General features: G+C 38.6%; 1 protein-coding gene across 9 annotated transcripts in view; it reads left to right on the top strand.

The window, feature by feature from the left end:
• LOC109411098 (G protein alpha o subunit) overlaps positions 1 to 25,730 on the top strand; it is a 289,726-nt gene that overhangs the window by 241,953 nt on the left and 22,043 nt on the right. For all 9 annotated transcript variants that reach the window (XM_062852047.1, XM_062852050.1, XM_062852049.1 and 6 more), the window contains exon 6: positions 11,787 to 11,915. In XM_062852047.1, coding sequence (XP_062708031.1) covers positions 11,787 to 11,915 — 129 coding nt within the window. The remainder of the gene's footprint in view (positions 1 to 11,786; positions 11,916 to 25,730) is intronic.

Below are 25,730 nucleotides of genomic sequence, written 5' to 3' on the forward strand. Positions count from 1 at the left end.
GAACATCCTGAAGATTCCTGAAGGTACCTATACAAGGTGAACGGCATTTGCTGCATTCAGCTCCTTGATTTGAGTTCGACAAGCGATAACTAACTTTAACCTAGAGTTGGCCGAAGCAAGTGCTTTAATAACAGTCTGGCTATCTGAATAGAAGTACATTACTTGATTGTGCGATATTTGCCAGAAAACCGTTCGCCAGAAAACCATTCGCCAGAATGACAAACGCCAGAAAACCATTTGCCAGAAAGTACCATTTGCCAGAATACTATTTGCCCGAAAGTACCATTTGCCAGAATGTACCAATCCCCAGAATTTAATATTAAATATTAAGTTCTGGGGATTGGTACATTCTGGCAAATGGTACTTTCGGGCAAATAGAAATTTTCTCCGTTTTCTAAGAATTAATTGAAACTAAAGATGTGATTGTGAGAATTTGGTGGATATAATTCAGTCCATTTACATAAAAAAATGTCATAAGTTTCAATCGTTTACAATAATTCAATATTTTCACTGCTAGGATGATCTCTTGCTTTGTTCCGAGAAAGGACGACTAGGGCTAGAACAACGAAAACAACAGGAAATGATTCACCGGTAGTTCTTGAGCAAAGAGAAAATCGATGAAGAGAAATCGATCATAGCAGATACGCCTGTATGATACTAAGCGCGAGACTTCGATGTAACTAGGCTATAAGTGCATATGTCCACAAATATCAGGTATGGTCAAAATACTGCTGACCGAAGTCCATTAGGCCGAATGTTCAACAGGTAGAATGGTGATCACGAATCGCAATTCAGTGATTATGGAACAGGAATTGGAACGGTTTCTTAAATTTGTTCGGTTTTCCAATAATTAGCTGATACTTGTACAATATTAATATTGCCTTATTGTTTTACTGCAATCAACAATTTATGCCAAAAACTAGTCTTACGATAAAACTAGAAAGAACAGCCTATGTTCAAAAGAAGGCAAAATTCACTAGTTGAACATCAACGGTTTCGGTGCAAAAAACTATTTTTCTACAATGAAACTATTCTCTCTAGTTCAAATAGTGAATTTTTCCTTCTTCTGAACACAGGCTGTTCTTTCTAGTTTCATCTAGTCTAGTTTTTGGCATAAATTGTTGATTATGTTAGAATCGTAAAGCAATATTGATATTGCGGAACAAATAGTTAAATTATTGAAAAAAAAATAACAGTTTTTAAACCCGTATATTGTTTCTATATTTAAAAGAAGGAAAGATTCATGGGTAAAATTCAGTAGCTCTAACTTCAACAATTGTTTTGACAGCATAAAAGAAGAAAACGAAAAAAAATATGGCCATTCGGCAAAATAACTTTTTGACTCAATGACATTCGACCCAATGGCCTTCAGCCGAATGCCCTTACACCATTGATAGTAAGATTCTATAACAGTAGCCGGAGCGCCATTAGATAAGTCCAAATATGTTAAGCTCACATGTTACAATCACCGTGATAAGGGAATATATTGGTTAGAAATGGCGCACATAAACTAAGAAGTTCATCTAGAAAGAACAGCAGATGATTAAAAGAAGGAATAAACTGCTGGAAATATTGGAATCAATTTCCTCAAGAACAAGCTTTTTAGGCCATATATTCGGCCTAATGGTACATTCAAGCTTGTGATATTGGGGGTACTGGCTTTCGGGCAGTGACAGTCAGGCTAATGGTATAGGTAAAACCGTCACTTAAGTTATTATTTCTGTGTATTTTACTTGTTGCTTCTATAAGGTTTTTGTGTATGGTATTCGATTGACTTCAGTGTGTGATCAACAATTCCGGGTAATTTTGCTGTTTGCCACCAAAATTATTATTTAAAGTGATCATGTTATTTTTATTGTCAAAAATAAGCTTTAAATTACTTTCAATTGAAAGAAGGGAATCTTTGAAAAATGTTAGTTAAGCCAAAAATTCCATATCAGTAAAAGCTGGAAAGAACATCCTACGTGTTGAAGAAAGGAAAATCCTTCTATTGATCAAATTCCATCAAAATAATATTTGATCAATTGGATCCACATCCTGATCAACTTGTCCACAAAACAAATTTGTGGAAATGTTCTAGCTGTTGTTCGCAATAAAATATTAAATAACGTAAGAGATTTAATGTATTGTAAAGTTTGAAAGGTTTGAGTTCACATCAATTTATTGTTTCAGAGTGATTTGCCCTTCTTCAAACTATAGGCTTTTCTTCAAAAGTTACTCTAAAATTATTTAATGTTTGCTCTTACATCAGTTCCAATAATTTATTTAACTTTCGCATATAAATCTGAACAAAATTAACATTTAACATTTTTACAATCGTTATTGTGGGCTAATCGGTCCAAAACAAATAAAAAACACGATTTATTTTTTCAATAAGAATGCTTTAAATTATCATTAGATTGCGACCACTTCTGGATTGAGAACTTCGGAAAATTTCTGGGAAATGGTACTTTCTGGAGAATGGTACATTCTGGCAAATGGTTTTCTGGGAAATGGTTCTTTCTGGCAAACGGTTTTCTGGGAAATGGTATTTTCTGGCAAATGTCATTCTGGCCAGTGGCATTCTGGCGAATGGTTTTCTGGCAAATATCGCACAATCCATTACTTTGCTCATTACGTGTTGCTGAAGTGGTGGTGCATTTCATACAGAAGAGCAAAGATTTCGGCCTGAAAAACGGTGCAGTGTACCAAGTGAGTAAGACTGATGCAGCCTTAGCTCACGAGAATAAACACCATCACCTGCTCGACCTTCGAGAAGCGAGCCATCAGTGTAACATAAGCTGTTAGTACACAGGGTCAAATATTTGTTCAAAGAGAACCAATTCTTAAACATCTTTTTTGACTCGATCGAATTTCCGTTAGTGTCAAACTGATATTGTTTCTTGAGTTCTTTCCTTGTTAAATATTTGACCCTGTGTGCTTAAGGCCATACCATGCCGTCTGAAATTCTTCTCTCCAGATATCCTGATGTCCACTTTTCCCGGGAAGGGAATTTCGTGGAAAATTTCCTAAATGGAAAATTACAAGCAATTGTAACTTTGTCCTATTTCACCAAAAGTGGAAACAACAAGGTGTGTGTTGATCTGCGGTTCACAGGAGTTTCCTCTAGTAGACCGAGTACCCGTAGATGATAAGTGCAAGAAAGCCCTTCTTGTTTAAGATGAATGTGTAGTGGGGCAACGTCAAAGAGAACTTCTCGTGATCGCTTTTAGGCCGTTCGTAAGAGTTCCTCACAGGACCCGTCCACAGCTCTGAAGCTCCACAAGTCTCGTTCTCCTGAGCACAGGCAATTTTGGTGGGGTTGTTAGACCGCTGGTGGTTTTGCAGTCGACTAGGTCTGTGATTACCTAATATGCGCTCAGCAAACAATGGGTGGCAGGCTTGCAACAAAGTGTCACTGTGATCCGGTGTCGGAATTGAAATAGACCGGCTTCGACGCAAGTCGCATCCACTGATATCGAGGGGAGGAGCCCATACATGATCCGTATACTCCTGTTACGAACCGGCGTGAGCATGTTGTTTAGGTTGTTGATGGCTAGACAGATCATTTCAATGGGATAAATAACTAAGCGGCATTCAAAAGGTGATCGCTCCGAAGTTCTCTCCAGTCGTGTTTCTTCGTTGCTGAGAACATTACCACTTCCTTCCATTCCTCCGGTTGTTGTTTGGTTTCCCAAATCTTGAATATCAACCCATGTAGGCAGTAGGTACCATTTTTAGTGAATGGCATGCTTAACTTCCCTCAGCGTGGGAGTTGGATCATTGCCGTCCTCTGCTGCACTGTAGTCGTTTCCTTCGTTGGGTTGGTCTCCCGTGCCTCCATTACCTACGCCATTCAGGTGTTCATAGAAGTGCTACTTCCGCCTTTCAATCAATTCAATCCTTATCCCTGTAGATGTCAGATCGCGATACGAAGCTATTACGAAATGCGTGGAGCTTCTGGTAGAACTTCCGTATTTATTGGGAACGGCACAGCAGTTTCATTTCCACGCACTTCGTTTCTTTCAGGCACCTTTTTTTCTTCCGAAAGAGGCGGCTCTGCACATTTCGCTTCTGTATGTACCTGTCTACGTTCTGCCAAGTTCCTTGCTGCAGCATTATCGCCCGCGTTGCGTTCTTATCCAAAATGGCTCTGCACTCCTTGTCGAACCATTTGTTCCGTCGTCTCCGTTGCACGTACCCGATAGTGCTCTCGATTGCGTAGTTGATGGCTTATACCATGGCACGTTGGTTATACCCTTTAATACAAACTTCAAGTTGGGAGTAGAACTTTGCAACTCAACTTTGAGAGGCTCTCTCTGTGCATTGTAGGTTATCAGAACAATTCTTTTGGACGATACTGAGTCCACAGAGATATAAGGTGGATTAGTTTTATGTATCATTTGATAGGAGAATTTTGTCAACAACTTGTTTCTGTTACTCAAACTAGTTTCCAAGGTTTCTCTAGAACCTACCCCTTTAAATCCCTCGGCTATCTGCTTAACTAATCTGTTCGTCTAGAGCTCAATGATGCAATGACCTTGTATAGCATTTCCGGTAAGATCTGAGGCACCGTTGTACCAAAACGCATTTCTTATTTTATTGACAATTCTTAGCCCACCCAGTTACTAATCCAAATGTTACTGACTTCATCTTCACCATTTAAATAATGTTCCACCACGGTTCCATTAGTTCGTACTACCTGGCATTGTTTCTATCCCATGATTTTTTTTTTATAAAACCAATTTATTTCGTCAATGTATATGTCTTAACTAATTGCTATTTACAAAATTCGATTTCATTATGATTAGATTTCAGAATCAAGATGAAAACTCAACGCATCTACATTAATGTGATTGTTGTCATGAGTGATGAATATTACATATTGAATAAATGTTTTCAGAATCAAAAGCCTATCATATCTATTCACTATTTTTAGTTCTGGATATTTTAGATCATCAAAAGCAAAGTTTCTATTAGTGACAATGACACGTAGTTTTGTCTGCAATACTCCCCACGCTCTCAAAACTCTGCTGCAGGTTGAAAGCTTGTGCTTGAGGTCTTCAGGAACGTTGCATATTGCACACGCAGGTGAATTGACGCGTTGCATTCTGAACATCAAAGCTTGGTGGGGAATCTTATCGTTTACCAGCATGTAGTACAGGCCTCGCTCTGTACAGTTGAGTCGGTGATCCGCGATGTTGCGCCATATACGTTTCCAGTCGCGATTCGGGTTTTCGTTCATTACCTTCGGTTGATCTGCTAACAACACAAGTTGTGTATGTATAGTACGCGATGTTGGATTCGCCTTTATTGCTTCGGGAAGGTAAGATGATTCTTGTACTATTGTTTTCAAGCATGGGCAGTTACTTGGGATCGTCTGCAAATCTGGAGGGTTTTGGACCAGGTTGAAGAAGCTTCGATAGAATGGCGTGAACGGCAACTCATTAAGATGCCGATTGATGAGAAGTGCTTTGCATTTTTGTCCGGGAAGCTGCAGTTTTAACCCACCACGCTCAGTAGGTAGAGCTAGCTGTTGTATGGGGACACGTGTCATTTGTCCACTCCACAGGAAACCGCCCATCAACGAAGTAAGTTTGGCTACATGCAAATTGCTAATAGCGACAACCGACGAAACATACCATATTTTTGAGGTGATCCAAGTGTTCAAAAGTATAACTTTTTGGTGTAGAGAGAGAGTACGGCATCGATGCATCCAGAGCTGTTGAGCAAAACTGCTGACTAGAGGATCCCAGTTCATTTTGCTCATCAGTCTAACAGAGTTCACAAACTTGATCCCAAGTATTTTCACCGAGTCCACCGTTTGCAGCCAAGGGACAGCTAAGCGATTGTTGTTGTTTATCAAACCGATATCTACACCATACGTTTTCCTGTAGTTGAGTCTAGCTCCAGCTAGCACACCAAAACGGTCAAAAGTAGACTTCACACTCTCAACTTTATCCAAGCTGGTAGTAATTATCGTTATATCGTCGGCATATGCTGTTATTAGGTCATCTGGTCCACTGCAGATTCTCTCCAGTTTCCGAATGAGAGGGTGTATGTACAATACAAATAAATGCATTGCGATCGGATCTCCCTGACGAACAGACCGTTGTATTGGGAATGCAGGTGATAGATTTCCATTCACAAGCATTCGGGAAGTAGACAGCTGACCAAGTTTGTTGAGTAGGGCGATCAATTGAGGGTTGAATCCCAGAGACTCCATTGTGCGAAAAAGAAATCGACGATCAACTCGATCAAAAGCGTGATCGAGATCAAATGATATTAGTTTTCCGCGCAGTCGTCTTTCCTTCAAATAGGAGATCCTATCCTTGATAGACAGAGTTGCTTGAAAAATATTATGTCTACCGTTAGAGCACTTTTGAGCACCACTCAATATGTTGTTTTCCACCAATGTTCGATCCAACCTCATTTTAATTATTCGTGAGAATAATTTATAATCACTATTAAGAAGCGATATCGGTCGATATGATTTGACAGACTGGTCGGCACCTTTTTTCTTGACAAGGACTATCACTCCAGCGACGAACTTGTCGGAGAAATTCCCTCGTAAAGCTTCATTCATGATGAGATTTAGCTGTCTGTGAATGATATCGAACGTTCTTGCATAGAATTCCAGCGGAATTCCATCGCAACCAGGAGCTTTCTTGAATGAACTGGTTTTGATGGCTTGGAATATTTCGCCAGTTGTTATCTCGTCCATACAGCTTTCGTTGGCACGGTTGTCCACTGGTATAGCCCTCTCCATGGCAAAATCATCGCCAACTCCAAGTTCGGTTTCCGTGTACAGTTGTTGGAAATAGCTGAAGATATGCTGCTCAATTTGGTCTGTACTTGTTAATAATCCATCATTCTCGGTAGCCAGCTGATTTATGATTGTTCTTTTACGGCGTTTTTCTCCAAGTTGAAAGACAGAAAGAGGCTCCCCAGCAATCCTTGTTTCGTTGATCTGCATGAAAGTATCCGAGAATCTCCGCTGAAGAAGAAGCATTTGGCTTTTGATTCGGTGTATGGTAACTAGTATCGACGGATTCCCTAGATACTCGTCATATGCATCACTAAGTTGAGTATAGAGTTGTTGATGCTTTCGGTTGAATTCAGAAAAAAGCTCTCTGGATTTCCAGCGAAAAAATGATAACACTTTTTTCTTCGTGTATAGAGCCCACCAATCCATCCATGTGGTATAGTACCTACGCTGTCGTAGCCAATAGTTCCACTTCGTTTCAAATTCAGCTATATTTTCGGTCGAAAGTATCTGTGGGCGAATCGACCAAAAACCTCTCCCATGTTCAGGTCCCAAATGCGGCATACACAAGCGAAGCGTGAGAGCCTTATGGTTGGTGAACGAACAAACGTGCGTATTGGTTTCTCGAAGTTGGTTCCGTAGACTGCTGCTCACATATATTCGGTCGATTCTTGATGCAGAGTTGTGTGTCACGTAGGTGTATCCGTTTAGATTTCTGTTGAGAGTCGTCCATACATCTGCCAGTTGTAGATGTTGTAGAGTATATCGTAGAGATGCGCTGAAGTTACTGTTACCGGTGGAATCTCTTGCATCCACTACAGAGTTAAAATCTCCTCCTACTACCACGTGTTCGGTGGCTTCCCGCAAATAGTATGAAAGTGTACTATTGAAGAAGTACTCTCTCTGCGATCTCTGTAGTACGCCCGACGGGGCATATATATTACACAAAGTAACAGAGTTGTTCAGTCGCAATACTATCAACCGACCATCCAGGCTTCTATCAACATGGGAAACAGATATATGTTGTTTTACAGCTATAGCAGTTCCGCGTTTCGAGTGGTCGACGTTCGTTAAAGTGACGTAGCCTGGGATTTCCATTTGTTTATCTTCAACTTCCTGAAGCAGAATGATGTCCAGATCTAATACACGGATGAAGTTGTGTAGCGCAGTTAGTTTGGTTTGATTGGAGATAGTGTTTATGTTAATTGAGGCTATAGTGTAACTGAAAGAAGCCATTGGATTTATTCAATTCCTGTGTCGGTGTTACGTAGAAATTTGTAGTGTTTTTTCGTTTGCTTTCGCTCCTTTTTGCTATTGCTAGAGGTCGAAGATTCGTCGGTAGTGTTGCCATCATCTCTCTTGTGTTTGCTACCTAAAGAACCATGGATGACTCCCGGCTGTATTGGTAATCTGAAGACAGCTGTATCTGTAGATTCCAGATAGATAGCTTGCATGGGTGGAGCGAGAAGTTCTGTTGTCTGTGTTTCGGTGTCGGTGCTGATTGTATCCATCTGTTCAGTTTGCATGACTGCAGTTTGAGACGCCGCCGGGTTGGAGGTGTCGATCATAGTGCCGTTTGTTTCCGTCTTCGCACCTTCACTGTCGCTGATTACGTAGACGTCCGGGTCGAAGTTGTTAGCGTGTGCCGGCGCAACCGGGGGTTGTTTAACTACACTAGCGTAGCTGTTTCCAGAAGAAACGGTTAGGCGTTCATTTACGCTTGCCTTTTGAACAAGAAGTTTCTTATTCTGCACACATGGAATTCCAGTATGCATGTATTCTCCGCAGTGCTTACAGGTGGCTCGCTGCCCGGGATAAGTGACGTAAGTACTTTCACCGCATATGCTAATGTAAGACTTGATCGGTTGTTGGAGGAACATCTTTATTAGACGAATTCCTGTCGGTAGTCCAGCAAACTCGTAGTCGTCTGTCCATACTAGCTCTTGGATTGACAGAACTTCTCCATACTGTGTCATGTGCGATGTCAACTGCTCGTCTGTTACATCCATGGAGAGATCATGAACTTTTACATGAGTGCAGCCGTCTTCCATTTGGATACGTAGTTTGTATTTTCTTTTGTTGCATTCGTATTCGTGACGGTTGTCATGCTGCTTCGCGATCTCCTGAGCAGTGATGAGGTCGACAGTTTGTACGAAGGCACAGTTGTAGATGTGACTGATCTGTATTCTGCAGACCTTCTCTTTGGAGAGGCCGAGATCACTCGCGACGAACTTGTGAATCTCTTTGAAAGAGGGTTTTCTTGGAATGTTCGAGAAGTCGATCCTGAACGTATTTTCGCGGTTTTTCCGTGAAGACATTTCGCGGATGGTTGAGATAACAGAGAAATACGATATGCCAGCCGAAAAACGGCGCGGTGGCCGACTTTCGCGGCGAAAATAGCGGTTTTTGAAATACTTTTACGCAAGAACCGATTGCTACGAGAAAAACGCGTCCGCTTTGCATGAATCAAGCAAGCTAACTCATGATTCGTTGGCATCACAGGGGATTGCAAAGCACCAGCAAATTTTTTCGCAGACCGTAATTAAGGGGCGTACCATTTTATTGTTTTTGCTAAATCGTGTACCCTTCGCGGTTTAGAAGCCATCCGCGACCATTCTCAGTCGTTCCACAATTTGGCAACAATCTCTCATTATGTAAGGTTTCTTCTGCATGGCAGGCAGGGCAATATACTTCACCGCGATGACCGACGTCCACCAGTCAGTCAGCTATAGCCATCAAACAGCTGATCGCGTCCAACAGCTCGCTGGCTCAGCCCGTCTGGTTTTGGAAAGCTAAAGGGACCAAGAATACCCACGCCGGGCCGGCCCGGCCACGAATGCGGCCGGTACCCCCGCCGCCAAGTGATGGTGAAACATCGCCAACGAGTTGGAGTCTAATTTGTGTTTATTGCCACGACGACGCTGCAAATATCTATACGCAATGCATGGAAAACTGATGCTTCTCGACTCGGCATGGCACATTAAGGAGTGTATCGGAAAGTAGTTGAAAATGTTCAGAATGCTCTATCTCGAAGCTGGGTTGGTCTTTTCATTTCGGTTCTTCTATGAAATCTTCACAATATAGTTAAGTTTAGAATACCTTGGAAAAATTTGGAAAATGTTTAGTATTATTGAAAATATGGTTAAATAAATACACCTCACAGAATAAAAATCTGCACAAAATGCAATTTTGTTAAGATTTTTCAACATTTCAAAAATCTGTAGCGAGTAAAATTTGTACGATAAAAAATCTGGAAAATATTGATGCTTGTTAACAGTTATGTACACATAACATATCATTCAACACCGACTTTCAAAATTCATATTTTCGAAAGAAAAATCTCCTATATCTACAAAATATTCCACTCCAAAAAACGTCTATTTTTTGGTCAAACTTTGAAGTTCTGCTTTTAATATCTTAAAAGGTTATGACATTATTTTTTTTTTGCCCTAACTTACTCATCCATAAATTAAAAAACATACCCTATTTAAAAAAAATGCGAATATTTCATTTTATGTATTTTTTATTTGCGTAAACATGATTTTGAGGAGCATAGAAAAAGGGGGTTCCTCAAAAATAGCCTTTTTTCATTTTTAAGAATTGCGCTTAAATGCAGTGGAGATTATTCTTGTAAAAAATAATTTGCCTATATCATGAGGATTCTTTAGCTTATTATATTTGCACAAAAAAGTTAACAATTTTCGAACATTATCGAACTTTTTTCGCAATTTCAATTTTTTAGAAGGTGTGCAAAAATTTAAAAACATGCGTTCAGTAATCTAGGTTAAAAACCCAGTTAAAAGAACATTTTTAGAAAATCATAAAAGTCATTTCTTTTTTCAAGGATTTATACAGTATCTCCAAAAATAAAATTACTTAAAATTTGTATTAAACTATTTTTGAGGCTATTTTAAACATTTTCAACTACTTTACGATACACTCCTTAGTACGCGAAAAAACGATTCGTCAGAACATGCGGGGGAAGCCGAGGTAAAATGGTACAGTGAAATTTTTAAATATATCAAAGCATCAATTTGAGTTTTTTTTTGCCAATTTATACCTTATTAGTTATCTTCCACTACACTACATATGACAACTCACATATGATTGTTCAAATTCATGTATTTATAATGTTATATTTCTACTCCAACATCAGATTAAAAATCGTTAAAAAGATCACGCTGAAGGAACCTTCAAATTATGTGTTGTGTATTCAAGCCCTATCGAAGTTTTGAAGTAATTTAAAACTTAAAACTAGACTTAATCATCCTAATAAAACCTGAAGCACAGAGAAACAGACGTAACACTTAGAACAAATTTCATTCAAAAACATCGTTACGAAATCACAACCACCCAATGCTAATCGTACTGTAATTGGCCAGACCACCACTAAGGTGGCGGTAGTGAGAAAACGTCAAACAGAAGCAAAAACTATACCAGCGCCGCGAGTGGTCAATTGACCAACTATCGAATATTTGAATCAACCGTTAAAAAGGTGTTCGATGGGAGGCGAATTGTGTGTGACGTCTGCTTCTCTGCGCCTGAATTGTCAATATTAGCGAGATGTAAGATTAGGGTAATTAAGTTAAGGTTGAAATATTTCAATTCTCCACAGCGGCGCATATCACCCCGATTCTCCATTCTGCCAATTTTAATGGTATGCTATGCTTGAATTCAACTGCATTACAATCTGAAAGACTATAATAAAGTACACACATGGATCTTCTCCTGCCCATCAGAAGGTACTTGTGTACATTTATAGCAACAGGCCCGTTGGGTGCTAATGTTGCAAAATGAACAAATGTTCCACTGATTAAACGGGCTTTTAGGTACGTACAAGCACCGCGCGCTTCGAATAGGTCCAACAGCAAAGAAAATGAAATTACTGGAGCATAATGACTATTTGCGACTTTTCACCCACGCCAGGCAGCCAATGTAGCAACAACATTGAAACACGCTCATTTGTTGAATTTGTTAACATTCAATCGATAATCAATCAAACTAATGCAATCTTCCCTTTCTCATTGTTTTCATTTTACAGTTTCCTGGACGATCTGGATCGATTGGGTGCGAAAGATTATCAGCCTACCGAGCAGGATATCCTTAGGACGCGAGTCAAAACCACCGGTATCGTGGAAGTGCATTTCTCCTTCAAAAACCTAAACTTCAAGTAAGTGATCAGATTACTCTTAATTTTATTCTTAGGCAGAAGATTGTCTACAGATTATTGTTATAAGGTATGTGATTGTTGGTTACAAAGTGATGCGGACATGTCCACGAAAACAACGGTGAATCTATATATACAAGTTTTTGGTAGATATAATGATTATTTGATTATGCAATAGCAGTGATGGAAACTTGCTACTGTTACGTGCCACAAGTGAGCCATTATACAGAAATACTTCAACAACTTCAAACACACTCCCATAAACAATACCTCGGTCCAACACCAGTTTCTGTCTCTAACCGCTTCATGCTCTTTGTGATGATCGAGTTCATCGTTATACCCACTCTCGAAAGCTTTTTGAGGACGGGCTTGGTGGTATAGTGGCTACCGCTTCTGATTCGAATGCAGAAGGTCATGGGTTCAATCCCTGGCACGTCCTTTTCATCCTACTTTGTATCTTTCTATCCACTTTCTCTCACTCTCTCTTCTCTACATATACAACTCATGTATATTCATATGTTCATAGCCATCGCTAGAACCAGAAACAAATTGAAAAAAGTCGTTTCCCTTCCTTCCAACTTCCACTCACAGCACAGTGTATATATAACGCCTATAAGTTATGCAACCAAAGCGTGCTGTGCCGCTTGACCTTATTCACCTTATTCACCACACCAGTTCAGATCAATCACGGAGGAGCAACCATTGACATGTATAGTCAGAATTGATCGTAAATTGAACGTAAATCGTAAATACCCACTCTCGAAAGCTTTTTGTTTAGTTAGTAAAAGCTTCCTCCACTGCCTTACTTTCAATGCAAATGAGTATCGTCTGCAAAGCTAGTCATCATGTGATCGTATGATGATAGCTCCATCCCAACGAATCCAAACCTTCTAGTGTTACACGAATGAGTCTAACTTCTTTCGCCGGAAAACCATGTTTTGTTCATGTAAAAATTAATTCGTTTTCGTCGATCGAACATTTTTTTTTAAATGAGCAGATAATGAGCCTGCAAGTTGTACTGCCGGAATTTGTCTACGACCATCCGCAGTCCGTCTTCTAAACATGACTGCTTCTTGTAAGTAGCACTCCAATGCGTGCTCTTTTGTAGATTGATCATACGAGGGCATCCATCGAACTAGTGGACAATTCATCATCATCATTATGAGTATCTGTTGAGAAATTTGATTAGGATCTCAATATTACCAGAAGCCTTGCCGTTTCCTCTAAGAACATTCTTAACTTCATCCAGCGATGATGATTCCACATCTTGGCCATCATCGACTATGTAAATCCTGCTCCTTGGTCGATGACCTTCATTGTTACTCTTGGACCAACCTTCAATTGTGTCTTCCTCTTGGATGCCACCATATTGTTTTATTTATTAGCAAATTTCCTTCCCGATCATTGCACATGGCATGAAATAGTCGGTTTTGTGCCACGTGCTATTAGCAGTTGGTTAAAACTAGTAGGTACCGTGATTTTGGTGATCAAAATGCATTGAATTTTAGCTGATAGGGTAAGAAATCAAGCTTTGAACTAGTCAAATTGTAATCTTAATTTGAACCATTTCAAAATTCATTAAAACGACGTACTATTCAGGCAAATATTGTCCCGAAAAAGATGTTAAACAGCTTTCCGTAATATAACCTGATAACATGGACTTTAAAAGCATTGAAAAAAGCGTTTTTGACATGGAAAACAGGCAATTGAAAAATCACTGTGATTTCACCCATTTCCCCCAAGAGAAAGCACAGCTCATGCATTGTATCACACGCAATATGTGAACACGTCAAATGAAAGTTTATTTATCGTAGAATCGACCAACCGAATAATATTCCGCATTATTTGTCATAAAATTATCAAATTTAAGTGATTCCTACTTGGAGAATGTTTTTCTTAAGTTGAACCATTTGTAATCTAAATTTGAACTAGTAAACGGGGGTGAGCTTCTAGTGTTGGCCTGTAGATTGCGCTAGTGGTTGCTTTGTTTACTCTTGGGGGATGAAAAAATCCAAATTTAGTTTCCAAATTCCTAAAGAATTTCGAACATTCTGAGTTGAGATTACACTGCCTAATGAAAAATAGGTATGAGAATTAGCAGATTAATGTAATTTTTCATTGTTTAGCATGGAATTGGCTGTTTTGTAAGTTGCTCGAGCTGCTGCCGCCAGTAGTTCAAATTAAGATTAAAATTGGTTCAAATTATGATTACGATGGTTCAAATTAAGATTAAAATCATTGTTGATGAAAAATCAAATATTTCAATGAAATTCGGTGCAAATACAAACTTTTTATCATTTAACAGAAAGCTTATGCCCGTGGCTTTCATGTACATACGATTTTGCCTTAGTAAATTATTTCCATGTGGGAGAAAAAATCACTTAAAATTTGCACTGCTTCAGAAAGCCGCAATTTGGTTCAAATTTTGATTACCTACCCTACAATAAAAACCTCCGCATATCGTTCTGGTCCATGATTTCCTATGCTGCGTCCAATACACTCCCTTCGTACTGCATTTTCTTGCTATGATGGACTCGCTGCTTTTGCCACTAAAATCTTTCTCGTTCATCACACGTTGGCACTACTTATTCAATCAGCCAATATGTTGACGTTGCTGAAGGGAATCACTTGCGGGGCCGTCCATTAATTACGTAAGGGTTTATGGGAGGAGGGGGGGGTTGAGAAATCTTACGTGCCATACAAAAAATTTGAGCTTTCATAAAAAAATCTTATAAGGGGGGTGGGTGTCAAAAAATCGTGAAAATTGCCTTACGTAATAAATGGACAGCCCCGCTCTGTTGTAGTCACTGTTTCATGGATAAACTTTTATAAACTATATTAACATCGAGAGTAAGGTGGCCCACACTTATATGAAAAACAAAAATTTCGAAAAATGACAAGTCTTACCTCCTAAATCAGTTGTTTTGAGCTCCCAAAAGCTACGTTCAAAATTTGAGCAAAATCAGTTAAGCCTGAGGGGCGCTCAAAACGCTTGAAGTTTGTATGGGAAAACTTGGCCAAATGTATGCAGAAATTTTAAGTTTTCGAATTTTGCCGCTAGATGGCGCTGTAAGCGTTCAATAACCAAACCCTTTGGTACTATTGTAGGTGACTATATGCCAAACAGCTTTGTCGAAGACCGCAAAGTGATCTAACATCTGTGAAAAAAGATATACCCTAGGTAAAATGAGGATAAACTTTATTGTTGTTTTTCCAATACATGTAAAGGAATAATATCAATAATGAAATCTCAATACTTTGCCTCACTTTGCCTAGGGTATAACTTTTTTCACAGCCGTCGGATCACTTCGCGGTCTTCGACAAAGTTCTTTGGCATATAGTCACCTACAATAATACAAAAGGGTTTATTTATTGAACGATTACAGCGCCACCTAGCGGCAAAATTCGAAAACTTAAAATTTCTGCATACATTTGGCCAAGTTTTCCCATACAAACTTCAAGCGTTTTGAACGCCCCCTAAGGCTGAACCGATTTTGCTCGAATTTTGTACGTAGCTTCTGGGAGTCCAAAACAACTGATTTAGGAGGTAAGACTTGGCATTTCTCGAATTTTTTGTTTTTCATATAAGTGTGGGCCACTCTAATCGAGAGATTATATAGAGATTATATAGGCTAACGAGTCTGGAATAACAAAGAGGAGAAACGTCAAAATTGGAACAGCCGATTTGCTGTCATCCCCATAGTTCCAATCGAGCAGGAGACCTGTCAAAACGACCAGGATTCGCCACTTTGGTATACTCGAGACACTTTAATATAGACTATATATAGTCTGGCGAATAGAAAATCCTAAGAACTGGCAACTGGATTATTTACTGCCATCACTATGAAAGTTCAAGCTTTCGATTGACTTTGTGTTTTCAGTACATCAATTTATTATCTTTACGGATACAATACTCCCCTCGTATTCAAGCACTCTCGAATTGTCAAGTCTAATTGGCTCCGATCGAATTGGCTCCGATAATTCTATCCGCCAGACTGTATATACAGGGTGTTAGGTTCATGAGTGCAAACTTTTTAAAGGGTGATAGAGGACCATACATGGTGAAAAAAATTGTTCTAAGCATATGGTCAAATCTCAACCGTTACGTAGTTATTGGACTCCCCATGTTTTTGACTCTTATTGCCTTAACTGGCTATAACTTTAAAATGGTCAAACTTATCGCAGTTTTTTTACTCTTATTCGAAAGATTATTGAATTTTCTATCAAATGGCATCTTTGAACCGATTGGTTTAGCTAAATAACTAAGTTTTCTAGAACAAAATAGCTAAAAATAGCGTGTTTTTATTTGTTTATGTCAATTATCTTTAAAACATGAGTAATAAATTAAAATTCTTTCTTTGGCAATATTGTGGCCCCTGTTCCACTCTACAATTTGTTCTTTTACGCCAAACTTCTAACTCTTATCGTTTTCTTGCAATTTTGATTTAAATGTGCAGCACTGTGCGCAAAAAAGTGCTTACCATGACGATTGCAAATTTCTGATCTGAAATGCGACGTTTAAATCGAAATTGCAAGAAACCGATAACAGATAGACATTTTATGTCAAAGAACAAATTGTAGAGCGAAACAGGGGCCACAATACTGCCAAAGAAAGAATTTTAAATTATTACGCATTTTTCAAAGATAATTGACAAAAACAAATTAAAACACACAACTTTTAGGCTATTTGATCTAGAAAACTTAGTTATTTAACTAAACCGATCGGTTCAAAGTTGCCCTTTGATAGAAAATTCAATAATCTTTCGAATAAGGGTTAAAAAAGTGCGATAAGTTTGACCATTTTAAAGTTATAGCCAGTTAAGGCAATAAGAGTCAAAAACATGGGGAGTTCAATAACTACGTAACGGTTGAGATTTGACCATATGCGTAGAACAATTTTTTTCACCATTTATGGTCCTCTATCACCCTTTAAAAAGTTTGCACTCAGGAACCTAACACCCTGTATAGTGACTGTACGAGAGATCCATTGACCGATCTCGTCACATCGTCTTGTTTCTGACGGTACTGTGCAGCTACCTATTCCTCAGACAAGCGTTGGATATTGAAATGCATTGTTATGTTATTTCTTGTATGGATGACACAAGGCGATCTCTACCGAATTTTGGGAATTAAGGTTATCACGTCCGATTGTATGGGTGGCCCTTTTGAAGATGTATAGGTGCGTTTTGGGAGAAAACAAATGCACATCAATTCGCGTTGTTCAAATTATGGAATTTACCATAATACCATAGGTAAATTTTCATACATCGCCACGGAAAAAAAAAACAAATTAGAGTGCTTAGAGTGTTAGAGTGTTTAAACAAATTAGAGTGTTTAAACAAATTAAACTGGTAGAAAACAAACCAACGTTTACACGACGATTCTCGACATAAGTGTTTGTGTGAGAAATGTCACTTATCCTAATACAAGATAATGCTGATATCTCGGCAATCAAAAAACTTTTTACGAGATTGACCTAAATTATTGACCGAAAATTCAGCAAACCATCTTTATTTACCGAAAATGTCCTAAAGAGTCCATTAGACGGACAAATGTATTTGTCATTGTAGTCCGACATTTATCCAAGGTTGCCATGGTTCATGTTGTGTTGGTCATTTGTTGGGCTTGTTTGGTCAAATATTTGTCATGTCTAATGGGACCTTTAGATAATGTTACACAAATTGACTTAATTTTTGGTTTGATCATTGGGGACGAGAGCCCATGGTCTTGTATCGTAGCGCATTTCCAAGATCTTCGTCAGAGTCTCAAGGGAGCGCTCCAGGGGTACTGACAGTCCTTCGCCTCAGCCATCGACTACCCTGTAGGCATCACCCCAGGGTTTCGAGCTGGCTGCCTGGCAGAGATCAGCGCCTTGTATACCTCACTTCGTACCGTTCTACCTTCATCGGTGCAAGCTCTATGCATCCTTCTCTTAGCTCTTAGGCAGGATGCGTGGAATCTTGCAATTTCTTGGCGCTACCAGTACACTGATCGTCGACACCCATTCCTCCTGGGTAGGGATCGTCTTGACATGGCGGCATCACACGCGCAGCTGAGGGTTCCGACCAGGTCGTCAGTAGAGGGAAATTTATGAGCAAACGCTCCATAAATGCCCCGGCTTATCGAAGCGCGAGGTCAGCCACTGGCGATGGCTATCGATGACCCTCGGCTGTGTCCGTCTTCCTCCGTATTCAAACCTGTACACAATTGCCAGATAGTAAGCTGTATGTTATGGTTTAAACTTCAGAAGGTCACACCGATTATGGAAAATGCACCATTCCTACAGTAGGAATGGTGCATTGTCCAACACCTCCAGAGTAGAGTGACTGGAAGGGAGAGTGGCGTCATGTTCCGATTTTGACAGGTCTCCTGCTCGTTTGGAACGCGCGTTTGTATGGATTTGACAGCAATTTGACACATCGACACCAACATTTCAAAAGGGCGTAACTGCTTTTGCAATCATCACCTTCTTTTAAAGCTGTGGATCATGTGTTATGATTTCCATGTTTTTCACAACAAGTACCAGATGGGAAAAACTTTCCTCTTTCCGACAACCACGGTGGTTTGAGTGTAAGGGAGGCAGTACGACCTACAGCTTTGAAAGAAGGTATTACTTCCAAATGCAGTTACGCCCTTTTGAAATGTTGATGCCGACATGATCTTTGTTCCAGTTTTGACATTGACGCCACTCTAAGTTAAAGGCACTCTACTCCAGAGGTGTTGCTGTCGCTCACGTTCGCGACTTCCACGTTCAGTCTGGCAAACTATCTTATGAATTGGAAACCGAGCAGTTATACAGATCGCCGCTAACTGAACCGATTGCCGCAGCAACTGTTGTGTGATTTAACATTGGTTTAGGCTTAGCTGTGTGACCTGCACTATTGTCGACTGTTGTGTCTTAAACGTGTACATTTAGGTCCACCCGTCACATGGCACTTCCTCCCAGGGTTCACTCTTACCGAGGTCTTTGTACTCCCACGACTTGTGGTTCTTCTCAAAGCCCTTGAAGCACGTCTATGGCGGCTTGTAGATACTAAGCGGGCACTCTGACCCGTCAACTGTGAGCTTCCCGACTGTAGGAGGTGCCTGTTGCGCCGGCTCCTTCTTGAGCACTATTACCATCTCTGCCGTTTTAGGGCGCCTTGATGCTTTTTACATCTACGCCCAGCGACGAGAGCAGGTTTTCACCCCTTAAAGGTCTTAGACCAAGCCCACTCGTGGGCTTCATATTACACACGCAACAGCACGTCGTTAACGATTTTTAATTTCGTTATCCACCCATTTTCGCACCGGTCGTTCGTTTCCATGTGAGTAAAATAATGATCGGTCACCTTTGCGCACCGGTAGTCTCTATTCTATCCGTACCATCAGTTTTTTGCACTTCTGTAAATCATCGCAATATTTTGTGTATTTCTATGGTGTTATAGCAAATCTTATTCAGTATAATAATCTGTGCTCATATTTTGAAAGAAGGGGTTTTGGATAAGACTGAAAACAGTTAGTAAAAATTGAACTTAAATAAATAATTTCCTTGGAGATTTGTACCAGTTTTGGTGCGTTTAAAGATATCATTTTCTCAATAATGTATGATTGTATTTAATCCCGGAATTCAAGCAATCTTTTTTTAAATTATATGTTTGTTGCTTACTGTATGACTTGTAGGTTGAATTTTGATCTAAAATAATATCCATCTCTTCGATATCCATGTTGCCTTTCTCGCAAGAAATTTATCTGAATTTGAGATTTTGAGCATCTTTTTTAATAATTAGGTTTATTGAATAATTACATCCCTTGCATTTCCAACACATTTATAACGTAGTTGTCTCCTTTACAACTTCGCGTAGGTCAAGATTCTTGAATCCTGGCCATAGTAGAAGCTGTCTTCTAACAGTCTGCGATAAGTTTGCGCAACCTTTTTTCCATTAACGTGTATTTTAACATCAGCTAATTCTATACTCAGTCACAACCTTTTAGTTACAAAGCACCAATCGGAAATCTTAATATATATATTCCGAACCTTTGGATGCTGGTATATGAATATTTTGTTGAAAGCAGATTCTATGCGCTTGAAGTAGACTGCGTATTTGTCAAAGTACATAATGAGCCCACTCTCCTTTTTTACACTTCATACAACAATTGTTGTATTTTAACATCCAACACCTTGCTTTTTCTATAACGAGGAACCTACAATATGGCAGTCCTGCACACCGCCTATTTTAATTGATGAAACTTGGCAGCTCGACTACATTTTTTTTTAGATTTTTATCGGCATGATTCGTCATGATACAGTTTGTTTTTACAAAAAAAAAATAACTGTAATGTTTCTATGATATCTGCATTGAGTTAGGTACAGTCAAAGCATCTTTGAAAAATCGTAACTACTCTTATCTAATTTTATACATAAGCAGCCAGTACGGAATCACTCTCGAATCACCCTGGAAAGCAGCCGTGTTACTTTTCTTGTCAATATTGATGCTTGCAGAATATCAGAGATATGGCACATGCATCAAAGCGGCCAGGTCTACTGCGTTGTATTTACGTGCAAAGATGATTCTTCGAAATACTTGGTGTACAGAATATTTTTTTTCGGCAAGGTACTTCTCGATTTTACAGGGGAGTAAGTATGCGTGGACATATTGTACCAAACGATCCAGATTACATGTTGATGAATATGTTTAAATATATGAAAATGTGGATAATAGAGCTATGAATAAATGTATAATATTGGAAAGATCTCCAAAATTGTTGGGTTGTTTTTATAGATCTAATGTCGTACCTCCTATTCTGTATGGTCGGTGTTATTCACATGGGGTCTTCGCATATTTTTTATCTGCTTTTCCCTATTGTTTCTACAAGGGTGAAGCTACCCATTACGCACACTTTCTTCCTAATGCCTCGTTTATTTAATTTATATTTTTAAATTTATATTTTATAAACCACCCACTGACGACCACCATTTTCAAAAACAGCAATCAAACCAAAACTCCTTTGAATTTTTCGAAATATACACGACAAAACGAAAGGCGAGGCACAGTTCTTTCAAAGCGGGGGATCTCAGCCCGGAAAGTGAAGAAAGAAAACCTTGGGGTCACTTATTACCGTCAAATGGTATCTTTTCGGGTTAGAAAATACGCACATCTTCTCACCGGAATCTGCGACGGATGACGATAATTTTGGTACTTGTCGGAACGAACTTCGCGAGTTATTTATTTGGACATTTTTCTAAATGTGCGAAACCAAACTTTACTTGCTGCGTAGTAACCCCGGCTCAAACATGTACGTGTTAAAATAGCAAAACTCAATGAATCACTATACATGTCTTCAAATATTAGTTTCGAAACGATCAACTATTTTAAAGAGAACATCAATACATTTTCGTTATGCATGATCCTAAAATTGGGGAAGAAGGGAAAACTTTATTCATAACATATTTAAGCAAAGCTTGTCAATTTAAACCTATTATTTTTCTGCGTTTGTATTGTCACTCTATCACAATTGTATGTCAGACAATTTGTTGTGTTATTCGTGTAACGATCTATGATATTATTTATTTGCAAATTTCAAAGCAAGTAAAAATAAAAAATTTAAATATTTGATGCAAATTAAAATAAATTCCTACCTATACAAAACAAGAAAATCATTCTATAGAAACTATATACCTGGCAACAAATCCATACTCATGTTATTTCGTCTCCTCTTTACGCTACCCAGAGAGCTAAACGCGAGAGAGCGCACGAGCCTACGGATAGAGACCGTACTTTGCATGTCTCTATATTCTAAGCCCTGCTACGAACCGTACGTAAACTTTTCGCTTTCGAGCCCTACTTAGCAGCGACCGGTGCGGTTCGCTTCTTTGTTCGGGGCTCTACTTAACGTTAAAACGCTTGATGGAGCCCATGAGTGGGCTTGGTCTTAGAAGATCGACGTACCCTCTCTGAACACCAGCACGTCTCTCTGGTCACGCTTGTGTGATAGCTTAGCCTTGTTTCTCGATTATTTCTTCTTTCCTACCATCTTCGGCTGACTTCTGGCCTCCTGGTCCTCTCTTGTGAGCTTTGAAACCGGCTTAAAAGATACGGACACCGTCTACAGCCAGAGACTGTACAGACTGAACGAAACTTGACACTAGACATAACTGTTCAGCCCGCTGGTATTTTACCCGATCAGCTAATCTAGTTGCTCAGAAACTACCAATATCTCTGTTGTACTCGCGAACAGGTTAACTGTCACTTCCTCTACCTCACCACTCACGCTCTCTTTTGGCGAAGCCTTTGAAATCGTGTCTGTGGGGTCTCCCTCAAAACCGCTAATTTTTTTTTTTTTTTTTGGTCCCATTGGGCCATTTTGGTCCCACCACCACCCCATACGCATCATTAGTAGATGGGAGGCTTATTGGACGAGTTATCATTATGATATTTGTTGTGCTTCCTTTTTCTCAGATTTTTGTTTTCTTCACTGGCTCCCACGTATGTCCATAATAATTCATATCAACCTATCTTTAACACATCTTACGCATAATCTCTTGAATGAATGAAGATTGTTTGCCTGTTTGACTTCATCCGGTAGTCTGTTAAACAATTGAAATCCTTTATAAAAAAGACTATTTTGAGTTTCAGCTTTTCTAAAATTTTGAAGTTGCAAATCCATCGCTGTTCTTGTGTTGTGATTATGAACATCCGTTCCGTACTGAATAATCTCCGTCAAATATCTTGGTAGCAGTCCATTTTTTAATTTAAACATAAACTCCAAGGTTCTAACAGTGAGTCTTTCTTCAACAGTCATCCAATGCAGCCAATCACGCATAGTCGCTGATGGGGTTTTTCGAGTACATCCTAATATGAGCCGCATAGCTTTATTCTGTATTCTTTGCATTCTGCGTTTTTGTCTTCTGTTAGCAAGGAAAAGAACCGTTGGACAATATTCAAAATGTGACGCAACAATCGATTTGTACAGCATTATTTTTTGTTTCGACATCTAACAATTGATTGATTCTGTAAATAACACCCAATTTCCGGGCAGCTTTCCTAATTGTGTAGTCCACGTGATCATTGAATGAGAGTTTGTCGTCCACTATTACTCCTAAGTACTTCAAGCTTTCCACTCTTTCAATTTCTTGTTCTTCTAATCGTAACGGTTGAATGTTTCCTTCCATGCTTTTATTAGTAATAACCATATAGTTCAGCATAAGCTTTTTCAATTTCAACCAATCACTAACTTTGTTCAATTCTGTTTGAAGTTTTCTATAAGCTCCAGCAAAATCCTCGGCGACATTGAATATTACTGTGTCATCAGCAAACATGTTGACTTTTCCATCTATCGTGATCTCCTTGATATCGTTTATGTAAATGATGAATAAAAGAGGTCCCAATACGCTTCCTTGAGGGACTCCTAGCTCAACATCAATAGCACCAGATTTTTTACCTTCATATAAAGTCACTTGTTGTCTGCCTGTCAAATAGCTTTTAAACCACTCACTGTAAGACAGAACCCCTAACACCAATTTTGAATAACGCCCCAACTAACTTTGTTCTGTCTATCGTTTCAAACGCTCGCTTCAAATCTATAAACACTGCTATAATCACATTTTTCACCTCGATTGCTTGTTGTGATATTATCATTACCCGGATAAAAAATTACCATTCTTTACATGGTAAATATTATTAACAAATGACTGGTTTTATTGTTCACAATAAAACACATAGTAGATATATTGTTACTTTTTACAATAGAAATCAAGCCCATATAGTTCGTACAATAAGTGAACATTAGCTTTATTAGTGACTGATTGATTCGATTGTTTTTCAATAGTTCTATAATAATTTAAAGTTACTATCAGTAAAAATTAATTTAAGTTGTTTTTAAATAGTTGCAAAAGTGCCTGCAAAGTTCTCATGGACTTTTTATTAAAAAAGAGTTTATTTCTCAATTACACTTAAAAACAATTTGTAAAAAAGGAAAAACAATAAGTATTATTGTTGCTTGGATCATGTTTGTATAATCAAATACAAAATCACTTGACACATTTTTTATAGTTTTCGTTTTAAATTTGAGTACAGTAGATGTTTCGGTTATCGAATGTTATTCGCTAAAACTGACAGACGTCAAGCCGTGTTGGCAGAGGAAGCTCTCAATGAATAACTGAGGAAGTACTTATAGAAAACTAGCTGAAAAGCAGGTTTAGCCAAGTGAGGATGTTAAGACAAGAAAAAGATGAACAATGATTTTTCTAATGTTTTCCAATAAATTAAAGGAATCTAGTAAATAGTAAACTGCCATTGATAACAATACAAATACAATTAGTTTAATGGGGTCAATTGAACCGATGTTAAAATAAACATGCAATAATATTTGTTGCTATGTAAACAGATTTCGCCTTTGAAAAACCAAAGAATTCATATTTCTCGGTAACATTTTTCTCCAGCATTTACAGATACTAATGGCCACATGAATTGTGAACGATTTATGGTATGGATCACACGACCTGAGGTCTGACTTGTGATATTTGGCAGTTATTTGAAAAGATTGAAGATAGATCTTATCAACAGCTGCCAAGCAATACATACCAGACATACATCAGAGTGTTTGATTCTTATCATAAAATGTGCATATCATTAGTGCTCGTAAATGCTGGATATAAATGTTAGCGGGAAATATAAATTCTATGGATTTTCAAAAGCGAAAACTGCTTACAAATAACAACAAATATTATTGTATTTTTATTGTAACAACGATTCATTTGACGCCATTCAATTAATTGTATTTGTATTGTAAGAACAATGAAAAAACATTAAGATATATTGTTATCTTTTGAAAATTGCCCTAAAAATGTCTCATAAAAACACAATACATTCTATTGTTTTTCGCGAAAAAGTGTATGAAAATTTTCTCAAAATTTTATGGTTAAGATACATAACGACCACCATTTTTTATTGTAAAAGTGCCATTTACCATTCGCCGAATGGTATAGAACAATAGGGGTTATGGTGAGTGTGTTGTGTAAATTACAATATGTTTAATGGTGAATATTTTTCGAAAAAATGGTGTTGTAACAATAAAATTTATCGTATTTTTATGATACTTTTTATCAGGGTATCGGTAGTAATTTATTTCCACTTGATGACATAGAAAATGAAATTACCGAATCAAACTATGTCAAAAGCCTAATCATTCGCAACAAGATTCCACAAAAATAACGCATCATAGACACCCTTTGAGGGCCTAATTCCCTAAATTAGGGACCCTAATTATCACTTGTCACACTAGGTACACCAGAGAAAAGATGTCCGTGTTTGAGCATAAGAAGAGCATCCATTCGATGATAATTGGAGGTGCAACTGGTGATAATTGGCGGGTAGCCCGTGACATTCAATGTGGCATCGAAACTGTCCATTATCAAAAGCGTCGAAGAAATTTTTTCGCAAGTTTGCTTTTGGGCGAATTATTTTTTTCTCCAAGCCAAAAACGGTTTTGAGGTTAATGACTCGTTGTGGATTTTGTAAGTAGGTATGTGGATGCGTAAATTTACAAGAGGGTGTTTATTGGCTAGATATTAATCGTCGCAGGTGTCATGATTCATGTGTGAGCAATAAAATAGGGCATACTCTCTAAATAAGAGAAAAAAGGGGTATTGCAAATTGGCCTAAACGTTTTAGCCAATTTTTGTAAATCATGCCTTTGTATGTTAGTCATGGCAAGTCCAAAACTTGATGACTCTAACTGTACAGAATTACGAAGAATTTGATTCACACACTTATTTTAGAATCGCTTGTTTTACTGTTCCTCTGCAAACTGCAGACGTTAAGATCTCGATAAGACTTG

Source organism: Aedes albopictus, chromosome 2 (genome assembly GCF_035046485.1).
Source record: "Aedes albopictus strain Foshan chromosome 2, AalbF5, whole genome shotgun sequence".
Taxonomy (NCBI): Eukaryota; Metazoa; Arthropoda; class Insecta; order Diptera; family Culicidae; genus Aedes; species Aedes albopictus.